Raw genomic sequence first — 27050 nt, 5'->3', positions numbered from 1 at the left:
AAAAAAAAAAAAAAAAAAAAATGTGTTTGATCATTCCGCTTGAAAGGAACAGCTTTTCACTTTCATTTACAAATCTCTCACACTTTTCACAAAGCAGTTATTTGTCTGCAAGTAGACTTGAAGCTCAGGAAATTTACTAAATAAGATCACTTCAGAGGTCAAATCTTGAGCCTTTGTCCATTTAGCAATCTTAACTGTAGAGGGCCCCCTGGGAAGGCACATGGGCATTCTTTAATTATTGTCAGCTGAATCCAGTGGTGTTGGCAAAGCCATGCCCTGGGAACATGCCTTGCCAAAAGGGCAAGGGTGTTGTCAGCTTGACCTTCATTTCAACCCATGGTGTGGGGAAGTGGGTTTTGATATCTAAAACCAGCCTATCACCAGGAATGCTCAGGGCCTACTCAAGAATGCAAATAATCTCCTTTTGCCTTGACCTTTTGGTGAAACTTTCTGGTATTTGGGGGTATAAAAGAAACACGCTGTATTGGCTCTGGGTCACTGTCTCTCCAGCAGAAGAGGGCAGCGGTCCCACCCGGCCCCAGCTTTTCTTTCTATCTCTGTGTCTTGTCTCTTTCTTTTATTTCTCAATCCCCAGCCGCCTCTACTCAGGAATTGGACCCACTCTCTAGCCACACTGGATGCAGAAAAGAGAGAAAATAGTTACACTTAACTGAAAAACAACATAAACTTTCCTTAATTCTAATCCAGAAAACACTTTAAATGGTACATTTTGAAATAAAAATTTGGAAAAAAAATGCAGTGACTTTTTTTTATTATTATTAGTTCACTTTAGTTCAGCCTTTATCTTCTTCAGTTCTTAACAGACTGAACATTAATTTTTAAACAATATGTGCTTATTTTCTGTTGTAGATATTCTTTAAAGTTTTATACAATACCAAAAACAGACTCACATTTCATACTCTGATTTCCCAAGTGTATGAAGAAAGGGCAGATAATTACTAAGCTGGGAAAACATACCTTTTTCACTAAGTACATTTTTTTAATCACTGATAAGCTATCAAAAACTATAAAATACTGACCTATAAAATGAAGGAAAAATTTTAAAGCTTTTTAATTGAGACATTGGTATGCTGCTAAAAGTGTAGTACACTACAAAAATCCTACAGTCCATTTTTTTATTCACATAATAACAAAATAATTACAATGCAAACTTACATCATGAATCTTTTTTGTGTCAACTACTCCACTATTCATTACTGAAGTCTTTGATTCTGGTACTTGGTTGCCTGGCTCATTCAAATAGGAAAAGATGCAATAAATTCACTATAAGTAATTTTTACATCTCATTTTCTTCATAGATAGATCTGAAAATGTGTCCTAGTATGTATGCTGTTAACAATACAAAAAATGGATAACATCTGTTTCGAACAGTTGACATTTCACCATATCCATTCCACATGGACACATAGTATGCTTAGGTTTCACAATGCCTGACAGACATGGTGGGACCCTGAGGGAGCAATAACTTGTCTGAAGACATGGCTTGTGCTTTCCTCCCATTTGTATCACTTAGCTATAATCAACAATGGTTGGTTTCTGCAGCATTACTGTCAGTGCCATTAATCCAGACAAAGAAGTTATTTATTTCAAATGATGACAAATCCTATGATTCATAAATGAATAAGTCTAAAGTGATTTACAAAGTAGTTTATGTAAAAAAAAAAAAAGTGTGGAAATGCTTTCTTAAAAGTAAAAGGCAATTTTTCTTAGAAAGTTGCGTCATTAACTTACCTGATTGGGGGAGGAATGGAGAGGAGAAGGAAAGAATGGGCCAACATTTCTGGCAAGATCTACTCTGGTTCTAATATTTTACTGCAAGCTGGGGGCCCAGCCTACTAAAACAAAACAAAACAAAACAAAACAAAAAAACACTTCCTGCCTCTATTCACCCTCAGAACTTATAATCTTACTAGAGGCCCCGTGCATGGATTCGTGCACCAGTGGGGTCCCTCAGCCTGGCTTGTGCCCTCTCACAATCTGGGACCCCTCAGATGATGTCAAAGAGCCGGTTTTGGCCCGATCCCCACAGGCCAGTCCACGGGACCCCACCAGTGCACAAATCCATGTCCCAGGCCTCTAGTATGCATATAAGATCTTTGGTTAATCTCTTCCCACCCTCCTCCTCCTCCTTTCCCCCTGAGATTCATCAGTCTGTTTCATGTTTCCATGCCCATGCATTGAGCATCTGTCCCCTGGTGGTCAGTGCATGTCATAGCTACCAGTCGAATGGTTGAATGGTTGAACAGTCACTTAGGCTTTTACATATATAGATTAGCAAACAATTTTAACTCACCTGAAAACAATATACAAAATGCGACTTGAAATTGCTAAACTGTACATAATCAAGTGGGATAAGCTTTGGCTGGTGATGTAAAATAAGATTGGAAAGGAATACACAACTTCCATGCATATAGACATTTACAAGTATCCTTACTCATATTATTTCAGCTAATCTAAAAGGCAATTGATTGTAAAAAGCATTATTATTTTACATACCACTAAGGAAAACACTGTCCTTACACAATGTCAATCATAAAACACATCCCTGAGGAAATATGCTCCAATTTTTATCAGTAGGTCAAAGGTAACTTTATTTTCTCTTCCTCAGTGGAAGAATATTCTAGAAAGGCTCTAATGAAAGTTTGTTTCACTTAACCTCACTCTGTTTTTTAAACACTAGAAGCTTAATTACATGAATGTTAAGATGCAAAACAAAAAGAAAAGGTATATAAAATAAAATGTGTACTTGCACAGGGTTTGGCAAGTAAATAAATGTTATTGAATTTATAAAATTATTTGATATGCCTAAAGATTCAATTAAATCATTGCTAATTTTTAATTTTACTCTATTCATGTATTGCCACAAAACTCTTCAAGGCAAAATGAAAATTTAAATGTAAATGCTTCTGAAGTATTAAATCCAATCCAATTAAAAATTATTAATACTATAGCATGTTCCTCTCTGGCATCATTTTATATTTTGGTGCTTTCACACTTACCTAAAGGCAGCCCAGGAAAGTAACAGATGATGTTGTACCTCCTTGGGTATAATACATGGGTAAAACTGAGAGAAAAGCTCATTCAACTCTTAGATTCCTATGTCATAGGTTAAAAATGGAATCAAATACAAAACTATTCTTGATTTGTGATTAATTTTTTATATAAGTATCAAAAGCAAATAGATCAGCAATTCAGGGGTTTTAAATATTGATTTTGTTTAGTGTGAAAAGAATTAATCAATAAAATATAAAAAATTGTTTAAAGCTTACCAAAGACACACACACACACACACACACACACACACACACACACACACGGCATGACCCAAAAGTCTTAGTGCAGTTTATGCTGTACTTACTTCAGAAATATAAATGCTTCAAAATTTGAAAATGCAATTATATACATTTCATTTTCACTTATTTGTTTGTTTATATATTTATTTATTTATTTATTTTAATCCTCACCTAAGGATATGTTTTCACTGATTTTAGAGAGAGAGAGAGAAAAAAACATTGATCAGTTTCCTCCTATATACACCCCCACCAGGGATCAAACCCAAAACCTGGGTATGTGCCCTGACAGGGAATGGAACTTGGAACCAATCCTACCCTGCACTGATGACACTCCAACCATGGCTTCATTTTCACTTATTTAGTTTTGTGAATACTGGAAAACACATTTTAAATTTTTATTTATTTTTTAAAATATATTTTTATTGATTTCAGAGAGGAAGAGAGAGGGAGAGATAGAAACATTAATGATGAGAGAGAATCACCAATCAGCTGCCTCTCTGCACGCCCCACACGGGGATCTAACCCGCAACCTGGGTGTGTGTCCTGACCAGGAATCGAACAGTGACCTCCTGGCCCCTAAGTCCTGCTCAACCACTGAGCCATGCTGGCAGGCCTTAATTTTTATTTTTTAATCTCTCATTGAAGATGGCACTGATTATAGCACAGAAGTTAAAATTTTACTTCAAAGTTTCCAAAGCTGAACAAGTATAAAAGGAAGTTAAATAATAAAACTTGCAAATTATTTTTTTAAGATTTTAAGAGCAGTTTTAGGTTCACAGAAAAATTGAGCAGAAGGTACTGAGATTTCCCATGTAGCCCTTCCTGCAAACATGCATAGCCTTTTCCATTACAGTAAACCCTCGGTGTTTTTCGGATCTCGATTTAACAGACTACAGATTTAATGGACTTCGGATTTAATGGACAAAATTCCTGGTCTGTATTTAAGACCCTGTTAATTTTAAAATACCTTTAAACAAGATTTGCTTATAATTAACAGGTTATTTTTTGTTATTAATTCACTGTTATTCTTTTATTTTTAAAAAATCTTTATTGTTAAAAGTATTACATTGGTCCCCTTTTTTTCCGATTGACCCTTTATACTAATATATATATATGTATGTGTATATATATATATATATATATATATATATGTGTGTGTGTATATATATACATATATGTGTGTGTATATATATATATATATAATTTAAATTCTTTACTGTTTAAAGTATTATATAACTCTCCTTTTTCCCCCCTTGACCTTTCCCGACCCACCCTCACACCCCAGCACATGCCCTCACCCCCACCCCATCTGTGTCCATTGGTTATGCTCATATGCATGCATACAAGTCCTTTTTTTTTTTTTTAAATATATTTTATTGATTTTCACAGAGAGGAAGGGAGAGGGATAGAGAGCCAGAAACATCGATGAGAGAGAAACATCGATCAGCTGCCTCCTGCACACCTCCTACTGGGGATGTGCCCGCAACCAAGGTACATGCCCTTGACCGGAATCGAACCTGGGACCTTTCAGTCCGCAGGCTGACGCTCTATCCACTGAGCCAAACCGGTTTCGGCTGCATACAAGTCCTTTGGTTGATCTCTTACCCCCTCACCCCCACCTTACCTCATAAGTTGGACAGTCTGTTCAATTCTTCTATGACTCTGGTTCTATTTTTGTTCATCAGTTTATGTTGTTCATTATATTCCACAAATGAGTGAGATCATGTGATATTTGTCTTTCTCCGACCGGCTTATTTCACTTAGCATAATGCTCTCCAGATCCATCCATGCTGTTGTAAATGGTAGGAGTTCCTTCCTTTTTACACCAGTGTAGTATTCCATTGTGTAGATGTATCACAGTTTTTTAATCCGCTCATCTGCTAATGGGCACTTAGGGCTGTTTCTAAATCTTAGCTATGGTAAGTTGTGCTGCTATGAACATAGGGGTGCACATATCATTTCTGATTGGTGTTTCTAGTTTCTTGGGATATAATCCTAGAAGTGGGATTACTGGGTCAAATGTAAGTTCCATTTTTAATATTTTGAGGAAACACCATACTCTTCTCCACAGTGGCTGCACCAGTCTGCATTCCACCAGCAGTGCAAGAGGGTTCCTTTTTCTCCGCATCCTACCAGCACTTGTCCTTTGTTGTTTGTTGATGATAGCCATTCTGACAGATGTGAGATGGTACCACATTATTGTTTTGATTTGCATGTCTCAGATGATTAGTAACTTTGAGCCTTTTTCATGTGTCTTGGCCTTCTGTATGTCCTCTATGGAGAAGTGTCTAGTTAGATCCATTGCCCATTTTTAAATTTGATTGTTTGTCTTCCTCTTGTAGAGTTGCATGAGTTCTTTATATGTTTTTGAAATTAAGCCCTTACCAGATGTAATTGGTGAATATGTTCTCCCATACTGGGGATTCCCTTTGCATTTTGAGGATGGTTTCTTTGCTGCAAAAGCTTTTTAGTTTAGTGTAGTCCCATTTGCTTATTTTTCCCTTTGTTTCTCTTACCCTAGGGCAGTGGTCGGCAAACTCATTAGTCAACAGAGCTAAATATCAACAGTACAACGATTGAAATTTCTTTTGAGAGCCAAATTTTTTAAACTTAAACTTCTTCTAACACCACTTCTTCAAAATAGACTCGCCCAGGCTGTGGTATTTTGTGGAAGAGCCACACTCAAAAGGCCAAAGAGCCGCATGTGGCTTGCGAGCCACAGTTTGCCAACCACGGCCCTAGGAGGTGGATCAGCAAAAATTCTGCTTTGTGAGATGTCTGAGATTTTACTACCTGTTTTTTTATGGGATTCTGTTATTTTTAACAAATTTTAGCAAATAGGCCATATGTTGGATAAAACATTGTAACAATAATAATTTCACTGATATAAATAAATATTACATATCTACAACTATAGTCTATATATTTAAATCCAACAGTCACTATTCATAAACAATGTTTGGAGAATGATCAGCATATGATCACACCGCATTGCTGTGGTAATTAGTTCTGTTGTTGTGTGGCATGACTTTCTGCAGCAGTTTGAACACATGCCAGCCTATGTTCTAATATGCACTAAGCCATGCCCCAGCCTTGTGCATTTGTTTACTCGCGGTGACTGGTGAATGCACGCTTTTACTAGACCTGTTCAGTATAAATTTAAAATTACTGTCATACATATAGAACACTTTTCGTACATACTTAATTTTAATTATGCAAACCTGTCTATGTAAGTAAAAATGGGTAGAACTAATTTGTCAATTTTTTAACATACACATTTGGAAAACCTACTTTATTATGTAACTAGAGGCCTGGTGCATGAAATTCGTGCATGGGAGGGGGATCCCCTCAGCCCGGCCTGCACCCTCTCGCAATCCAGGACCGCTCAGGGGATGTCCAACTGCTGGTTTAGGCCTGATCCCACAGGGATCAGGCCTAAACCGGCTGTCAGACATCCCTCTTGCAATCTGGGACCGCTGGCTCCTAACCACTCGCCTGCCTGCCTGCCTCATCACCCCTAACCACTTTGCCTGCCTGCCTGATTGCCCCTAACCACTCGATTGCCTGCCTGATCACCCCTAAACACTCTGCTTGCCTGATTGCCCCTAACTGCTCACCTGCCAGCCTGATTACCCATAATTGCCTCTGCCTCGGCCCCCACCATGGGCTATTCATATATGCATACTAGAGGCCCAGTGCACAAAATTTGTGCACTCTGTTGGGGGGGGGGGGTCCCTCAGCCCAGCCTGCATGCTCTCGCAGTCCAGGAGCCCTCAGGGGATGTCCGACTGATGGCTTAGGCCCGTAACTATGGCAGTTGGACATCTTTAGTACTGCCGTGGAGGCAAGAGAGGCTCCCGCCACCGCCGCTGCACTTGCCAGTGTTCAGTGTGCATCATAGCAACCAGTCATTCCACTGTTGTGTCGATTTGCATATTAGCCTTTTATTATATAGGATTAGTTCTTTGGTTAATCTCACCTCACCCCTTGCACCCCCATCCCTCTGAAATACATCAGTCTGTTGCACGTTTAATGTATCTGGATTTGTTTGGTTCATCAGTTTATTTTGTTCATTAGATTCCACATATAAGTGAGGTCATGTGATACTTGTCTTTCTCTGACTGGCTTATTTCACTGAGCATAATACTCTTTAGGTCCCTCCTTGCTGTCTCAAAGGGTAAGAGATCCTTCTTTTCTACAGCTGCATAGTATTCCATTGTATAAATGTACCACAATTTTATAATCCATTCATCTACTGATGGACACTTGGGCTATTTCAAGATCTTGATCTTAGCTATCCTATATAATAAAGAGGTAATATGCAAATTGACCCTCATGCCCTCATGTCACAAGATGTCCACCCCCACGTCATCACAAGATGTCCGCCCCCACGTTGTCACAAGATGTCTGCCCCCACGTCAACAATAGATGGCTGCCCCCACATTTCACAAGATGGCCGGCAGGGGAGGGCAGTTGGGGGCAACCAGACCTGCAGGGCAGGGCAGTTGGGGGGGGGACCAGGCCTGCAGGGGAGAGCAGTTGGGGGTGATTGGGCTTGCAGGGGAGCAGTTAGGGGGTGATAAGGCTGGCAGGCAGAAGCAGTTAGGGGCAATCAGGCAGGCAGGCAGGCGAGTGGTTAGGAGCCAGCAGTCCCAGATTGTGAGAGGGATGTCCGACTGCTGGTTTAGGCCCTTAACCAGCAGTTGGACATCCTCCGAGGGGTCCCAGATTGGAGAGGGTGCAGGCTGGGCTGAGGGACAACCCCCCCCCTTCAGTGCACGAATTTTGTGCACTGGGCCTCTAGTTATAAATAAAAGCTGCTATGAACATAGGGGTTCATATATTCTTTCTGATTAGTATTTCAGGTTTCTTAGGATATATTCCTAGAAAAAAGACTCCAAATAGTAGCAGCAATCTTGAGAAAGAAGATATATGCAAAAAAATGAAACTAGACCACCACCTTATTCCATACACACGATTAAACTCAAAATGGGAAAAAGAGTTAAATGTAAGTCATAAATCCATAAAAATCATTAAAGAAAACATAGGCAGCAAAAGCTCAGACATCTCACATAGTATAATTTTCCCTGATACATCACCTGGGAAAGAGAAGCAAAGGGAAAAATAAACAAATAGGACTACATCAAAATAAAAAGCTTCTGCACAGCAAAAGAAACCAGCATTAAATTGAAAAGGGAACCCACTGCATGGGACAACATATTTGCCAATGATACATCTGATAAGGGGTTAATTTCCAAAATATATAAAGTACTCATACAACTCAATAAAAGGAAGACAAACAACCCAATTAAAAAATGGGCAGAGGACCTGAATAGACACGTCTCCAAAGAGGACAAATGGCCAAGAGACATATAAAAAATTACGCATGACTAATCATCAGAGAAGCAAATTAAAACTACAATCAGGTGCTACCTCACACCTGCCAGAATGGCTACTATCAATAAATCAACAAACAACAAGTGCTGGTGAGGATGTGGAGAAAAGGGAACCCTAGAATACTGCCAGTGGAAATGCAGACTGGTACAACCACTGTGGAAAACAATGTAGAGTTTCCTCAAAAAATTAAAAATGGAACTGTCAGATGACATTACTTTTAAAGAAATTCTTTCTTAATAATTTGAAAGGCATTATCAACACAAACTCATATCCTAACATATAAAAAGCCAAGGGCCATCATAATGGAAACAACTGGACGGACGCCTGAACACAGGCTGCATGGGGTGACCAGGTCGTCAGGGGTGTTAGTGAGGGATGACCAAATGACTGAACAGCAGGCTGCGTTGGGTAACCAGGCTGGCAGGGGAGCAGTTGGGAGCCAGCAGTCCCGGATTGCGAGAGGGATGTCTGACTGTTGGTTTAGGCCTAATCCCTGGGATTGGGCCTAAACCAGCAGTCGAACATCCCCTGAGGGGTCCCGGATTAGAGAGGGTGCAGTCTGGGCTGAGGGGGACCCCGCTCCGCATGAATTTTGTGCAGAGCGAAATTTTAACTATAATTCTAATGATTTAATTGTTCATTATTGTTTAACTATAATTCTAATGATTTAATTGTTCATTATTGTTTCTATATTCATGTCATTCTTTTTCTTAGAATCTTTTGTTTTGTTGAAAAATATTCTAAACTAATTATTTTTTCAGAAAAGGTTCATTTGGGATAAGTTTCCTGAGTCTTGACAATTCTAAAATAATAATTTCTTTATTCTGTCCTTACACTACACTCAGTTTAATGATAGTTTTGCAGGACATATATTTCTAGGATAAAAATATTTTCCTTTAAATACAGTCCATTTTCTTTTACAATTTATTGCAAATGATGTTAAGTCTACTACTAATGTAATTCTTGTACTTATGTAACTTTCTTCTTTCCTTTAGATTCTAGAAATATCAAATTTTAATCTGTGTCTAGCATAGATAACTTTGTTTCCCCTGTTTGGCACTAAGCGGGTCTTCTCAATCTGGAGACTATAATCTTTTCTTGCCTTTTCAGTTCACAGAAACTCCCACCCCCACCTTTTGTTTTATGATTATTTCTTCCTTTCAATTGTTTTCTTTTTGCATGTTTCAAGTCCTATTTTCTTTTTATTTATTTATTATTTTTTCTTTATTGATTATGGTATTACATATGTGTTCCTATTTTCTTTTTAATTTGACTTTACATTCTTAGTTATTTAACAGTCTTTACCTTCCTGATAATTACTCAGTCATATCAAATCTAGTATTTGTCTCTTCTATTAAATTTATTTCTTTTGCCAAACATATTTTTAATTTCCAAAAATCATCTCTCAGTCTATGAATACTTCTTTCTTTATAACAGCCTTTTTGGGCATAGTATTCCCCTTGGGTCATTCTGAGAATATTAATTTTTAAAATGTAATGTTATAATCTATTCTTTACATTATCTTCGTTTTCTCTGAAGTTAGTACTCCTTACGAAACTTGGCTTATCTCCAGTGCCATTAGCTTTCCTTAAATATTTGTTGATCCTTGTTTGTTCATATCATGAAAGAAGGTCTAAGCTGATTAGTTCATATCACTGATGAGGACACCCTTCCAGGATGTGTAGTAATCTTTCCTCAATAGGCTTCTGTCTTGCTCCCTAAATAATATCATTCAAAGTTTGCATTCTAAATTTTTCTTTGAACCCTGTATAATAGAAATTATATTGTATATCTACTTCTGAAACTTTTTTATTTTACTCAATCTATTTGCGTTATATCAACTTTGGTGAATACATTGCTGAAATACATTCATTTTTCACTGCTGCATTGTATGATATGACATGACTATACTATCATCCTGTTGTCCATTTTCTTGTAGATTGACATTTGAGGTGATTTATTTATGTATTTATTTATTTATTTGCTGTTATAAAAAAATAATTCTATTCTGCAGTTTGTAATAGGTCTCCTTCTACTATTCATATAACAACACAATTCACTTTTTTACAAAAGATTGTGTTATGGTCACATATATTTAGAATGAAATTTAGAGTAATATTAACTTTATTATAGAAATTAAATATTTTAATTAAAAATATTCAACAGAGGGAAATATCTCTAGCAACAAGGATGTTAAAGAGAAATCTGTAAACCTACAGCAAAAAAAAAAAAAATTAAGATAACCGAAAAAGGCTGAAAAGAGATCTTTAAAGATAATAAAATTTTAGCCCTAGCTGGTTTGGCTCAGTGGATATAACGTTGGCCTGTGGACTGAAGGGTCCTGGGTTAGATTCTGGTCAAGGGCATGTACCTCAGTTGCAGGCTCAATCCCTGGCCCTGGTCAGGGCTCATGTGGGAGGCAACCAATCAATGTGTCTCTCACATCGATGTTTCTCTCTGTCTCTATCTCTCCCTTCCACTCTCTCTAAAAATCAATAGAAAAATATCCTCTGGTGGGGATTAACAACAAAAAAAGAATAAAATTTTAAAATGAAGAGTTAAAAGAATTCAGAAATTTCCAGTTCCGTATTTTCATTCATGTAAAAATTTTATCCATAGGTTTAATATCAATCCTTACTGATAGATAAGAAAAGTGTGATTTGTGAAATTAAGTGACATTTTCAAAGTAAAAATGTAGTGATCTTTCACTGTTGTATTTTGTGCTATAAATACGATAGGAGCAGTCTTATGTTTCTGAAAGTAGCCAATGAATGCAGGCAAATTTCTTATCATCCAAGAGGATAAAACGGTCAACTTTTCTGGAGTACTTGTTTCAATTGCACCAGTCAAGTAGAACTTAGTAAACACTGCAATCTTAGCCTAATTTTATTTGGCATCTAAAAACTGACCAGGAAAAGGCATTGTTCCAAAATTATTTGGCACAAATGTTCAGGACTCTTTCCACCAGATAAATCTGACCAAAAAATGTCAAAAGCAATTAGTGGCCTGTGGTGACATTATTCAATATAGTATTAGAGATCCCAAAATTGAATGATCTGTAGTTTATTACCTTAGCATTTTGGATGCAGGGACAGAGGGCCCAAGCAGCGCTGGCCTTCACGTCTGGGTGCGGGTTTTTCAGCAAGGACCACAGCAAACGAACTCCATCTAAGCGATCAATTATCCTATTGTGAAATAAAATATAGAGACATAAACTGTAACTAACGTGTAAATGAAAATTTAAGTGGCCTATGTATTCAGACAATTCTAATTAGCTTTTGTTTTTCTGACATTTTGCTTGGATTTCTTTTTCCAAAACTTTAAAAACAGCAGGGATGTAACATGCTGTTGAATTGTGAGCACTCTGATTTCAGTCTTAAATTCATGACACGAAAAGCAATCTCCATGGTGATTATGATTCACATAAACTTAAAATCAAGCCATGTAATTTTTTAATTAGCTGTACACAGACTGTTACCTAAATGTAAAAAATACTGGTTTCTTTCATATAGTAACATCTAAATACTTCCCAAAACAAATATTTATGCCGCAAAACTGTGCAGTTACCTTTTTTATTTGGTCTGTGTGTAATTGACTTAGCTTACAATGTGACATAGTTTAAAAAACTCCAGTCCTAATCTAGCATTAGGAATTAAAATCATTACACCACAGAGCATCCTTTGTTGGGCATGAATAACATGTAACTTGTTTTCCATGTGCTCCCTTCTTTGGCAAGACTAACATTGCAAACTGTGTTATAATTACTTAATACTCTGTAATCAAAATATCTTCATGACTAGCTAAAAAATGAATTATCATCAGAGTCATCTCTACACCATCTGTCTTCTGTTTATGTATCAATCAGTCCAGGGAGCAGAACCTCGAATTAAGGTTCATGGAGTACTTGCAGTTGAGAAGAAGGCTAAACAAAACTTAATATACTTTACAAACACAGCTTTGTTCAGACAGATACGCTAAACAAGCAGATGAGAAAATATAAAGAACATAAAAATTCCTCTAATTTTTAATCTCAAGCAGTGTTTAACACATGTGGTATTTAGACACAGATAGAATAAATACTACTGGTTTAAAATGCTATACAAATTCTTTCTTAAAAATCAACATAAAAACATCTACATTTCTTGATTATCTGAGATGAATTTACCAGATAAAAAGTATTATTTCAAAGATTCCAAGTAGGAAGTCATTTTCGCATGACCATATAAAACAACTGGTAATGCAAATAACTTATACTAAGATATAAACTGTTTTTTTAAAAGATAAGTTTTAATTTTAAAAAGTGCATTGAGAAAGTATTTAAAGTTTAACTAAATAGCTTTCCAAACCTAAAGCTTTCTAATATCATGCTGAGTGAAAACAAAGTTTTATTTCTCAGTTGATGGAAACTGTAAAGAAAGATACTGAGCACTTTACAATGAAGGATTTACTTTACAAACTTAAAAAGCTTACTACTTTATATATGCCACTGAAAACAGAATTAATGCGGTTTTCAGTGGCATAAAAATACAGGTCTCTGTATTTTTTCACACACATTTCTCAATGAATGACTGATCTCTTACTCTCTCAGAATATAGGAGTAAAATTTGCATTAGTGACATTTATGTATACAATGCTGGATATAACTTATCATTAGTGCAGAAATCACTTGGATGGCACACATTTTTAGTTTAAAACAAAAAGGATAACTCAATTCTGGACTCCCTCCATCCCGCTAGGCAAAATTTCATAATTAACTATAAAAATTCACTATCAATTGTAAAATTATATCCATTATCCCCAGCTCTCAGCCCCAAACCCCGAACAATTCATCAGCTTGTTAGTTATAAAAGATGAGGACTATGACCCCATTGCTAATGTCTTAAAAGAACTCAGTACATTACAAAGTAATAACTTTAGAGGATGAAAACATTTTCTGAAAACATTTTCAAACAGCAACTAACAAAGCCAGGGGCAAAATTAAAACAAACGAGTTTAATTTTGTCCCACTCTCATCTTCTTCTGTACCTAGTCATTGACTGCTGTTCACTTCACAATAACTTGAGTACCTATACCACATTCCTCTGTTCTCCCTGCAACACCCTAGTTCTGGTCTTTACTACCTCATATTGGGATTGCTGCAGTAGCTACAACACTTGGTTTTGTGCTTTCATTTCTCTCAGTTCTAATCCATCCTATAAATTCCTGGGAAATTTATCTTCATAAGGGCCCCTCAGAGCTTCTGCAGTACTCCTCGAGAGCAGGGCTCCAGGGTTATTCATTCTGTTCATCACATCATCTAGCACAGTAGTTCTCAACCTTTCTAATGCCACGACCCTGCAGGTTGAGAACCGCTAGCAGGGTCGCCTAAGACCATCGGAAAACACAGATATTTACATTACCATTCATTAACAGTAGCAAAATTACAGTTATGAAGTAGCAACGAAAATAATTTTATGGTTGGGGGTCACCACAACATGAGGAACTGTATTAAAGGGTCGCGGCATTAGAAAGGTTGAGAACCACTGAATTCTAGCACATTCAATCAACACCTAAAGATCACTCCAGGAGAAAGTCTCCAACAGCTTCCCATTGCCTGCATGGTATTAAAACCCCAATTCCTGAACTCCAATATTTAACATTTCCAAAGAGTTGGTTTATTCCTTTCAGTTCCCTCTATTGAAGGCATTTGCTCATAATCCTCTTGGGACATCTATTAAACACTAAGTGCTAAGCATAGCACAATGGCAGATACAGTCAGTTCTCATTACTTGCAGTAGTTACATTCTATAAGTCACTGCACACAGTGAACTAGTGAAGACTGAGCCATTGCTCCTAGGGGAAATAGAAAATGTAGTTCCTGAAAGCCTCTGGCCAGAACATTTTCATCAACTGATCAATATGTAACCTTGTTTTATGTGTGTTTCTGTTTAAAAGCACCTTATTGAATATGTGTGGTTGATTCATTAACATTGAACCCATGGCCAACAGCACTGTGAAGCTTATTGAGCACACGTTTTCTGTCAGGCACATCACAGCCTTCCTGCATTTAAGAATACTAGAAAAGACTGCTCTGCAGCACTCTGCTTAGGGGCTGTAGTGCAGTATCAAGCGAAGATATAGCCCAATCCCTTCTCCCAGTCAGTAGAACAGTGTCTTCCTGGCCAGCAGCCACAGGAGCAGAGCAGCTTATAGAGTGTTTCCCATGTCCTTGACAGCTAACAAGCCTCAACAGACTCTGTCCTTGGCCTGCACGCAGGCCTTTCCCAGCACGGCTTCCTCCCTCTCCCTCTCCCCTCTGCTAGATAAGCCCCATAGCCTCCCCTAGCCTAGTGTGGAAACTCACCAAACTGGTCACCATGAGGTCTGCCCCAGATGTAAGTAACAAAGGCTACGTCTGTCCCCTCTGGTCCCCCCATATGGTTTTTTTGGACTAGCAAAGAACAGCATGGCGCTTCCTGGGTTGGAGCTCCTACAGTACGGGGACCATTTTAAACAAAATCACTCGCTTAAAGCACAAAACTGTGAAAAGCATGACACTAAATAGACTGTGAAAAGTACACATGCTAACAATATGAGCTGAAACAAGAAGGGAGAACATGCCTTTGTTCAACCTCAGCTGGAAGCATGCTCATTAGGCAACTCAAATTTTTCACTTTTCTGCACATGTCCACTATTGACGGCAAAAGCAGGCCAAGCATTGATTTGTGGGCTACAAACAAATTTTAGGAGGGATACAAATTCACAAATATAGAATCTGTAAGTAATGAGAATTTTTTAAAATATAGTTTTTATTTATTTCAGAGAGAAAGGGAGAGGAAGAGACAGAAACATCAATGATGAGAGAGAACCATTGATTGGCCCTATTGGGGATCGAGCCTGCAACCCCAGCCTGTGCCCTAACCAGGAATCAAACCGTGAACTCCTGGTTCATATGCTGATGCTCAACCACTTAGCAACACCTGTCAAGCAAGAAATAAGGATTTTAATTGTCCTTCAGGAAACTATAGTCTAGTAAGGGAGATAAAGAGACCATTTTATGTTTATATCTCTACTAGAGGCCCAGTGCATGGATTTGTGCACCAGTAGGATCCCTCAGCCTGGCCTTCACCTGGGACCCCTCAGGGGATATTGGAGAGCCAGTTTCTGCCTGTGGCTCTCCAATATCCCCTGAGAGGTCCCAGATGCAGGCCAGGCTGAGGGACCCCACTGGTGCACGAATCTGTGCACGGGGCCTCTAGTATGCATATAACATCTTTGGTTAATCTCTTCCTGCCCTTCCCCCTCCCTCTGAGATTCATCAGTCTGTTCCATGTTTCCATGCCTGTGGTTTCCACTCCTGCATTGAGCATCTTCCCCCTGATGGTCAGTGTACATCATAGCTACCGGATGGTCAGCTGGTCACTTAGGCATATATATATATATATATTATTTTAAAGAAGCTATGGCAGGCCAACTTTGGAGAAAAGATGTGAATGTGCCAGCCTCTGGAGGTATGTTCCAGAATTCCTCAACGTTGCTAACGCAGGATGATAGTCTATCCTTTTATAGTTGTGTAAGCAATACGATTAGAAAAGCTCTAGAACCTTTTTCTCAGAAAAATCATTGTCCTACAGTAAATATTAAGAGTGACTACCATGTGCCAAGCAGTTTTTGAGGCACCGAGGATTTTTTTTTTTCCATCATGAAGGCAAACAGAAATTCTTATTCTCATGGAGCTAATATTATTTTGGGGAAAAATATAAAATAAAAGAGAAATCTATATATTATATGAAATGTTGAAAAGTGACTGGAGAAAAATATAATAGAGATGAAGAACAGAGAGTAGAAAGTGCAAGGAGACACTGTCAATGAAACAGTGACATTTGAGCAATTACACTGTGGGTGAAAGAGCCAGCCATGAGGCTAGGAAAAACAGTATTCCAGCACCTAATGCAGTCCCTGGCACAGAGAATTAGTCATTATTAATAAATATTAAATGAAAGTTGTTCGGTCAACCTCACATTCATCAAATATTAGTGTTGGAGCCTAGAGAACATGTACTCTAACACTTCTTTTATACAATGAGGAAGCATGTAGAGTGGTTTAACCAACTCTGTATAATATGTTGGTTGTATAAACAAAAAATAATTTATCCTTTCTTTCCTCTATAAAAAAAAGGCACATGATTTTGATGAATGCATTAAAGGCAGCTGAGGAAGTTTGCCTAAAACAGAGAGCAAACTGTACCAACACATATGTTAATATTTATGGTCACCCCAATGATAAGGCACCTACCCCTTATGGAGGTAGAAGAATAACTTTGTAAAAATGGTCTGATGCCACTATAAACATCCCTAAATATTTGTAATAGTAAAATAAACTTCCAAAATAGACAATTAAAATTATTGTATAACTTTACATTTTTACCTAGATTGGGGGGGGTGCTTTATGACTGTGATTTAATGAGCACTCTTCAAAATAACAAAACAGACATAGGAATCAATGTAAGCATAGTCAGCACCTGCCTACTGGTATTATTGAAAGAGAATAAACTAGATAATTATATAGCCATGTATCAAATCCCAGAACTACTACTTATAACCATGATATTAAAAAAATATTTCATTTCCTGAAACTTGAGTTTCCTCATCATTAAAATAAGGATATTAATACCCATCATATAATGAGATATGCAATAGAATAATGAGATACTCAATTAATATTAGTTTCATTTCAGAGGTTGACAAATATACAAATAACCTTCTGTGGTTCTATCTATATCCAATAATCAGACTAAGTCAAGTTTTATTTAGAGAATACTATAAATTTACTAATATATATTAGAAATATACTATAAATTATTGAGCTAAAAATTCTGATTTTTATCCAGGCATATATCCTCACTTGAGTGTGCATGGGCACCATGTTACCAGTACAGATAGAAAAGACAATCTAGTTGATTTTGTTGGAATTCAATAAAGTAAACTTGCACTGGCAGTCCATGTAGTCTATGAAATAATTTGTCCTTATTTAGGTAACAAAGATTTAGCATACATTCTTGATTAGAATATTTCAAGAAACCCACATTTTAATCTTCAATTTAAATCACTATCTCAACTACATCAGGAATATCTAAATAATATAGTTAGAGTCTATGGGAAGTAAACAGTGTATTTCCAGCCAGGAAGGTGAATGGACAGAGGAAAGGGTATATGAAGCTGAGGAGGAACCTGAAATGGAATCATGAAATGGCCAGCAGGTATGCATTGAGCATGGTGGAGTTTCAGCACTGGGGTGGTATGCTTGGGGAAGAGGGATGATTGTGCAGAGTTATACAGGACAGGCCTGGAAGGCTCTGTTGTGAAAACAGGTGAATAGAACATAAAGGATTCTTATTCGGGACGCCCAGGGTTCATTTAAAAATCAGGAGTATATACAATTGCAGGGTTCAGGTTGTAACAAAACTACAGAAGCAACTTGCATTCCTAATTTTCTCCAATATCAGTAAATACTAACAAAACAAGGAAGGGCTTCAGTGAGGTCATATAGTAAATATGAGTTGGTTTCTTGTTGATTTTTTCATTTATATATTATCATGAATGCTATTCATATCATTTAAAAGCACCAGTTTTCTCCATAATTATAATCTAATAAATTCTCAGGTATAAAATTGAAGTATAGTTGACCCTTGAACAACACAGTATTTAAACTGTTCAAGTCCACCCATACATGGATTTTTTTCAATAAGTACAGGGTGGAGCAAAAGTATGTTTACAGTTATTCATATGGAAAATAATATAATAATCCTAATATAACTGGTAAGGACCAAGGCTCCACCAACCGGAAGTCAGTCCAGCCATGGCAACCCAGTGCTGACTGCTTCCGCTGCAGGCCCAGTGCCCCAGCACTGTCTGCTAAGGGGGCTGTGAATCAGGTCCAGAGAGAGGCCTGAAGAGAGAAGCAGGGACTGATCTGCTGCCTCTGTGGCAACTTTTGATCAGCACTTGCCCCTCTCTTTCTCTCCCAGTCTGGTCAGGAGCTGTGCCTCCATTTCTCTCCAGGCCTCCACCAGGGCTGCTGATCAGCCCTGCCTTTCTGATCAGGCCACGTTGATAGGCCTAGAGACACTGACTGGCATAGAAACTGACCAATCAGAACCAAATTTGGGTGAAGGGTGAGAAACCAATGGCTGCCCAGGAGGCAGAGCTCTTGACACTGACTGGCATAGAAACTAACCAATCAGAACCAAATCTGGGTCAACCGTGAGGAGCCAATGGCTGCCTAGGAGGCGGAACTTTTGATGCTGACTGGCATAGAAACCGACCAATCAGAACCAAATCTGGGTGAAGTATGAGGAGCCAATGGCTGCCTAGGAGGTGGAGCTTTAGACGCTGACTAGCATAGAAATTGACCAATCAGAAACAAATTGGCCAGCAGAGGAGGGCAGTTGGGGGCAAGATCAGGCTGGGAGGGGAGGGCAGTTGAGGGCAAGATCAGGCCAGCAGGGGAGGGCCATTGGGTGTGAGATCAGGCCGGCAGGAGAGGGCAGTTGGGGGCAACTAAGCAGGCAGGGTAGGGTAGATGGGGGCGAGATCAGGCCAGAAGGGGAGGGCAGTTGGGGACAACCAGGCTGGCAGGGGATGGCAGTTGGGGGCGATCAGGCAGGCAGGCAGAGGCAGTTTGGGGTGATGAGGCAGGCAGGCAGGTGAGGGGTTAGGAGCCAGCGGTCCCAGATTGCAAGAGGGATGTCCAACTGCCGGTTTAGGCCCGATCCCCCAGGGCAGTCACACATCCCCCCAGGGGTCCCTGATTGGAGAGGTTGCAGGATGGGCTGAGGGAATCCCCCTTCCATTCACAAATTTTGTGCACCATGCTGCTAGTTAATAAATAATACAAAAATAAACTGTTTTGCCTACAACTGTAAACCTATAGTGTATATATCTGTCATAAATGTATTTTCTCTTCCTTATGATTTTAATAACATTTTCCTTTCTCTAGCTTACTTTATTCTAAAAACAGTATACTGTACATAGAACATACAAAATATGTATTGATTAACATATTTTTACGTTATCAGTAAGGCTTCCAGTCTCAACAGTAGGCTATGAATAAACGTTTGGGAGTCAAGTTACATGTGGATTTTTGACTACATGGGGGGTTGGTGGCCCTCATCACCACATTATTCAGGGTCAACTGTAATACAAAAGTTATAATGAAGAGAATTTTTTAAATCACCCAAATTTTCCCAGTCCCATGGTCTCTGTGATCATCTTTTTAAAGACTTTTGTAGCAAATATGATCATCTTTTTTAAAGACTTTTTTCGAAGCAAATATGTGGATACACACATTATGGGATTATCCTATATAAATGTGGTGTTTCATAATCTGCCTTTAAAAATATATACTTTTTTTGGGGGGGAGAGAGAAATGTGACAGAGAAACATCGATCAGTTGCCTCTCACATGTGCCCTGACTGAGGATTAAACCTGCCACTTTTTAGTATACCAGAAAATGCTTCAACCAACTGAACAACACTAACCAGGGCCATAATCTGCCTTTTTAATTCAATATATGTAATAAATCTTCCTCTGTATCAATGAATGCAATAAATGCAGATTTATATTAACCATTTTTACATGGCTAGATGGTACTGTATTAATGCATCATAATACATTTAATAGATCCTTTATTGATAGAAATTAGCTTTTTTCTAGTCTTATATAATAATGGAATAAAAAGAACAATTCCATGTCTTGGCCACCATAAATAATTATTGCAATGAACAAAGGGTACATTTATCTTTATGAATAGAAGTTTTCAAATTTTTCAGGTAGATATCCATATATCCAAAAAAATCTTAATTTTTAAAGGAACTTCCATATTTAATGCAAAATACAGATAATGTATATATATATATTATAGATTTCAGAGAGGAAGGGGAAGGGAGAACAAGATAGAAACATCAATGACGAGAGAAAATCATTGATCAGCTGCCTCCTGCATACCCCCTACTGGGAGTCGAGCCCACAATCTGGGCATGTGCCCTTGACCAGAATCGAACCCAGAACCCTTCAGTTCACAGGTCGACAGTCTACCCACTGATCCAAACCAGCTAGGCGGGGCAGGTAATGTATTTTAGACTTGTACACTTGAAACCTACAAAATTTTATTAACCAATGTCATCCCAATAAACTGAATTAAAAATTTAAAAATAACATTGCAAAGGCCATCCTTGCATCTTTTTGCAATGCACTAATTATTGAGTTAAGACAAATATTTAGAAATGAAATTGCTTGTTAGGATTTTATGTATTTTAAATTTAATACATATCAATAGACTGTGCTCCATAAAAATTATGTCCATTTGATTCCTATAAACAGATCATGAGAATACCAGTTGCCAGCATCAGCTACTATCTTAATTTTGCCAGTCTATCAAGAGTAAAACACTTTTATTTTCTGTCTTAATTTTTCTTCCTTCTCATTATGGAAAATTTCAAACATAATTAAGATTTTTTTAAAATAGCAAAATAACCAGTAGATACAACCCTCAAAATTAAATATATTTGTGTCATTTATCAATGTATGTGTTCATTGTTTTCTAAATAATTTGAAAGTAGGTATAGATGTCATAGGAATTCACAACTAAAATTTTTAAATTTTCATGTATGCATGATACATATAAAGCTCTCACTAGCGCCAATCACATGTGTGTGTTTCAATCTGTCATTGTCAATCATGAATATGGTTGACACTTTTATTATAGAGAAAGGGCGAATAGGATATTAAAATATTTCTTCTAATTAATTTCCTTTCAATGTGCACAAATTTGTGCACCAGGCCTCTAGTTTTGAATAAAAAAACAGTAGAGACTGAAGTAAACCATGAAGATCCACAAGTTCATAACAAATCCAGAAAGTCCTTATTATCGAAGCTCCTATAGGGTTCCTGACAACTCATATATTTTAAAATTGATTTTTTTTTTTCAAAAGGAGGAAGAAAGCATTTATCCTGACTTTCCTTTATGAACTATAATTCCATTTAACTAAATAGTTAGCAATCAACTCTGAAATAAACATAATAAAAGTATTAGAATATAAAAATAAAGAAAAAATCTTCAAGGCCTTCAGATGTAAAAATCAAATACTTTACAAAGACAAAAGAATCAGACTAGCATTAGACTTTAAAAAAAGGTACGAAACAAGGCAACAATGAAGCAGCATTTTTTTAAGTTAATGAAAGAATGTGATAACCAAGGATTTTATATCTAGCAAGGCTGTCCTCTGAGTATTTACAAAAAAATAGCTTCACTGTGTATCCACATGTGCCTTTGCATAGCAAAGGAAACAACTGACAAAATGAAGAGGCAATCTATGGAATGGGAGAAAATACCTGCAAACCATATTTCTGACAAGGAGTTAATAATCAAAATATAGAAGGAATTCATATAACTCAATTAAAATAAACTAGACTAAAAAATGGGCAAGCATTCCAAGATGGCTGCAGAGTAGGGAGAAGCTATACTCACCTGCTCCCAGACCCAAACTGGATTTACACCTAACTTATAAAGCAATCAACATGAATAAACAACTGAAGGCTAGCTGAACTGAAATATTTTCACCAAGGATTTACAGAGGTCACATAGAGACTGATAAGAAGGGCAGAGATGGGGAAAGGGCTGGCCCCCACTCCCATGTGAAGCAGCTGAGAAGCTGGAGGGCTATTTCAGCTGCAAAACTTCCTTCCCCCAGGAGTGCAGGGTCTCAACCCCAAACGTGGATCCCCAACCCACAGCAACAGAGACAAGAGGAACCCGCACAGCATCTAGTGGTGAAAATCAGAGGGGGATTCAGTCTGCCTGGGAGAGAAAAGAGTTTGCTAGAGACCCAGACACCACCTTCCCAGGGTCCAGCATTCCTAATGTTACAGCACTAGCCTAGGGAGTGCGCTGACTGATCCTCCAACTACTGGTGATACTACTCTGCCATGCTCAGGTCCTGCAGAGAGGTCTCCTGGCTACACCCAGCAAGGACCTTTGGGGAGTTCTTTTTCTGGAGAAGCTCTCTGAGGAGACTCAGATAGTGATTGATCTGTGTAGCTTTGGAAAGGGGACCATTCTTCCCCACCTCAAGCACACAGGCAGCACCTCTTCCCCACCTGTTGAATCACTAGGTCTGCCCTCCACTCTGTGGCCCCACCCTGCTGAGTTCAGTTGTGTCTGAGAAATGCTGGCCAGGGCTTTGTTTTTTAGATTCAATTGTTACAAATATGTATTTATTGACATTTTATTGTTCATATTTTGTTTTAAATTAACACATTTTATTTTATTATTATTTTTGTTAAACCTCATCCAAGGATATTTTTCCTTTTTTTTTTTTTTTTTTTTTTGAGAGAGAGTGGAAAGGAGGGGGAGAGACAGAGAGAGAGAGAGAAACATTGATGTGAGACACATTGACTGGTTGCCTCCAGGGCCAGGGATCGAGCCTGCAACCAAGGCATGTGGCCTTAACCAGAATCGAGGCCTTCAGTCCATGGGCCAGCACTCTAACCACTGAGCCAAACCAGTCAGGGCTATTGTTCATGTTTTTTATCTTTTATTTTCTTCTTCTTAAAGAATACTCTTTAACATTTCTGGCAATACAGGTTTGGTGGTGATGAAATTTGTTAGCATTTTCTTGTCTTGGAAGCTCTTTATCTGTCCTTTGATTCTAAATGATAGTTATGCTGGGTAGAGTGATTTTGGTTGTAGATCATTGCTTTCCATCACTTTGAATATTTCTTGCCACTCCATTCTGGCCTGCAAAGTTTCTGTTGAGAAATCAGCTGGCAGTCTGATGGGAGCTCCCTTGTAGACAAATAACTGCTTTTCTCTTGCTGCTTTTAAGATTCTCTCTTTGTCTTTATTCTTTTGCATTTTAATTGTGATGTGACTTGGTATGGGCCTTTGATTTCATCTTGTTTGGGACTCACTGCACTTCCTGGACTTGTTATGTCTATTTCCTTCACCAAGTTAGGAAAGTTTTCTGTCATTATGTTTTCCAAATAGGTTTTTAATTTCCTGCTCTCTCTCTTCTCCTTCTAGCACCCCTATGATGTGAATGTTGGTATGCTTGAAGTTTTCCCAGTGGCTCCTTACACTATTCTCATTTTTTAAATCATTTTTTCTTTTTGCTGTTCTGATGGGGTATTTTTTCTTCCTTATATTCCAAATTGCTAAATTGATCCTCAGCTTCATCTACTCTATAGTTGATTCCCTATAAATTATTCTTCATTTCAGTTAGTGTATCCTTCATTTCTGCCTGGTTCATTTTTATGGTTTCTATGGCTTTTTCACCACTGAACTTCTCATTAAGTTCCTGGAACATTCTTATAACCATTGTTTTGAACTCTGTATCTGGCAGTTTGACTGCTTCCATTTCATTTAGTTCTTTTTTTTTGGAGATTTCTCCTGTTCTTTCATTTGGGACTTGTTTCTTTGTCTCCACATTTTGGCTGTTTCTATGTACTAGGTAGAGCTGCTATGTCTCCCAGACTTAGTATAGTGGCCTCGTGTAGTAGTTGTCCTGTAAGGCCCAGTGACGCAGCCTCCCCAGGCATGTGCCCTCACTGGGAATTGAACCGTGATTTCCTGGTTCATGGTCAATACTCAACCACTGAGCCACATTTTCTGGGCAAGAAAACTATAGGCCAATATCTCTGATGAATATAGATGCAAAAATTATAAACAAAATGTTAGCAAATCAAATACAATAATACATCAAAAAATAATACATCATGATCAAGTGGGGTTCATTCCAGGGGCATAAGGATGGTTCAACATATGCAAATCAATCAAACTACAAATCATTATAAAAAGAGGTTGAAAAGACACAACAAAATGGAAAAATATGATGTGTTCATGGATTGGAAGAATCACCATAGTTAAAACAGCCATACTACCCAAAGCAATATACAGACTTAATGTAATCACCATCAAAACCCCAATGTCATTTTTTAAAGAAATAGAGCAAAAATCACCAGTTTTTTATGAAACCACAAAAGTATAGCCAAAACAATCCTGAGGGGAAAAAAAAGAACATAGCTGGAGGTATCACACTGACTGACTTCAAATTATACTACAGAGCTATGATGTTTTATATTGCAAAACTAGGTCTCTGATGGGAAATTCCTCACTTCTTCCAAAACCCATTCACTCCTCTTATCTCTGCTCTCTATGAAACAAATGTCGGCTATGCATCTCATGACCATGACACTTACTTGGGGGAAAAGCTTGCAATCTGAAGAGGTACGTGTTAGCTGTCAGTCTATTACACACAGGCTAATAATTCACAACATTTTGCTGATGTTTTCACATTTAAGATATGTTTTCACATTTAAGATTTAGAGTTTTGACCATTTCCTTGTTTGGGGTAAAATGATTTTTTTTCTACTTTTGCTCTTTATTGTAGTCCCCATACATTACACAGAAGTCAAGCCTCATAAAATTCCACAAAATCGTTTTGTATATTTACCAAAAAAATATGTATTTACTGCCATCTCATTTTTTACTCTATTTTAAAATTACTTGTCTGTCATCCCAACTCAATCAAAATGTCCTTGAAGCCTGTTGTTTATCACTGAGTCATTCTTTTTCTTTCATTACATTTTGTTGCTTCAAAATCTAGGTTCCTTAAAGAATATTAAAATTCAAAAAAAAAATGTGCATCCTTGTTTTCTCTGGCCTTTTCTTGAATGGACTCAACTGAAAAATCAATAAATATAACTGTTTACTTAGTTCCAAAGGGAAGAATGTTTTCACCAGGAGACGCAATAATGATGCCACTGAACTGGAAGTTAAGACTGCCACTTTGGCTTCTCATGCCTCTAAATCAACAGGCAAAGAAGAGAGTTACTATGCTAGCTGGGGTAATTGATCCTGATTACCAAGGGGAAATTGGACTGCTACTCCACAAAAGGTGTAAGGATGAATATGTCTGGAATACAGGAAGTCCCTTAAATTATCTCTTAGTATTACCATACCCTGTGATTAAAGTCAATAGAAACCACAACAAACCCAATCCAGGCAGGACTAGTAAATGGCCCAGACCTTCAAGAATGAAGTCACCCCACCAGGTAAATAACCACAATGAACTGAAGTTCTAGCTGAGGCTAAGGGAATACAGAATGAGTAGTGAAAGAAGGTTATTACAAATACCAGTGACAGCCATGTGACCAGTTATAGAAACGAGGACTGTAATTATCAGAGTATTCCTTCCTATTTTGTTATAAATGTGTATGTGTGTATCTTTGTTTTCTGCCCTCTCTTATCGTCTTGTCATGTAACATGAGATGTATTGACTTTATATCATAGTTTTTAAGTATTGCTAACTTTACATCACAATATTTAAGTTACAGGATATCAATAAGAGTAAGCATCGCCCAATGACTTTGTTTCCTCTTCTGGGGAAATCATTAGCAAATTTTAGTTGTATACAAGATAATTAGGCAGAAGTATAACCTTATTATCGTATTTACATAGCGATTAAGTATGATTTAAGATGCGTGTATGGGTGCCGAGTTGACAAAGGGTGGATTTAGGATGGCTCATTTTTATGTGTCAACTTGACTGGGCTAAGGGATGCCCAGATATTTAGCCAAACATTATTCTGTATATTTCTGTGAAGGTGTTTTTAGGGATCAGATTAACATTAGATTGGTAGACCTTGAGTAAAACAGATTATCATCCATAATCAGTGAGCCTCATCTAATCAGTTGATGGCTTTAATAAAACAAAGACTAACCTTCCTGAGCAAGAAGAAATTCTGCCAGAAGACTGACTTTGAATTCAAACTGCAACTCTTTCCTGATTCTCCAGCCAGCTGCTGCTAGCCTACTCCATCAGAATTTGGACTTGCCAAGCCTCCACAATCACATGAGCCAATTCCTTAAAGTAAATCAATCTCAATCTCCCAATCAGTCTCCTCCCCATCTCTTTTTCTCTTTACACACACACACACACACACACACACACACACACACACACACACACACACTGTTGGTTCTGATTCTCTGGGGAACCCTAATACAATAACATTAACTCATATGGGTTTCTCCTTTTCTGGATATATAATCTTGCTATTGTTCTTAAATTGTACCATATTTAAGTCTTCCTAATTAGACAATATTTGCTCAAGGACCAAGATCATAGCTTAATATCCTTTGTTTTTCCCCTCATCTATTCAAAGCTCTTGTTAGGTGCTCAATTGAAGCAAGAAGAGTACAATGGGAATGCTACCTACAACTATCTAGGATCTCAGGTAATTAGATAATTCTTCCCTGGTACACAAAGAAATATTTTGATGATTAAAGTTTCTGCATGGGA

The 27050-nt window shown here is 37.8% G+C and overlaps 1 protein-coding gene across 4 annotated transcripts in view; it reads right to left on the bottom strand.

The window, feature by feature from the left end:
- Nucleotides 1-27050, bottom strand: part of ODAD2 (outer dynein arm docking complex subunit 2) — a 225463-nt gene that overhangs the window by 87687 nt on the left and 110726 nt on the right. For all 4 annotated transcript variants that reach the window (XM_080688300.1, XM_080688303.1, XM_080688301.1 and 1 more), the window contains one exon: nucleotides 11782-11896. In XM_080688300.1, the coding sequence (XP_080544426.1) occupies nucleotides 11782-11896 (115 nt within the window). The remainder of the gene's footprint in view (nucleotides 1-11781; nucleotides 11897-27050) is intronic.

This window comes from Plecotus auritus (assembly GCF_963455305.1).
Source record: "Plecotus auritus genome assembly, chromosome: 1".
Classification (NCBI taxonomy): domain Eukaryota; kingdom Metazoa; phylum Chordata; class Mammalia; order Chiroptera; family Vespertilionidae; genus Plecotus; species Plecotus auritus.
This window is presented reverse-complemented; position numbering and strand designations above follow the sequence as displayed.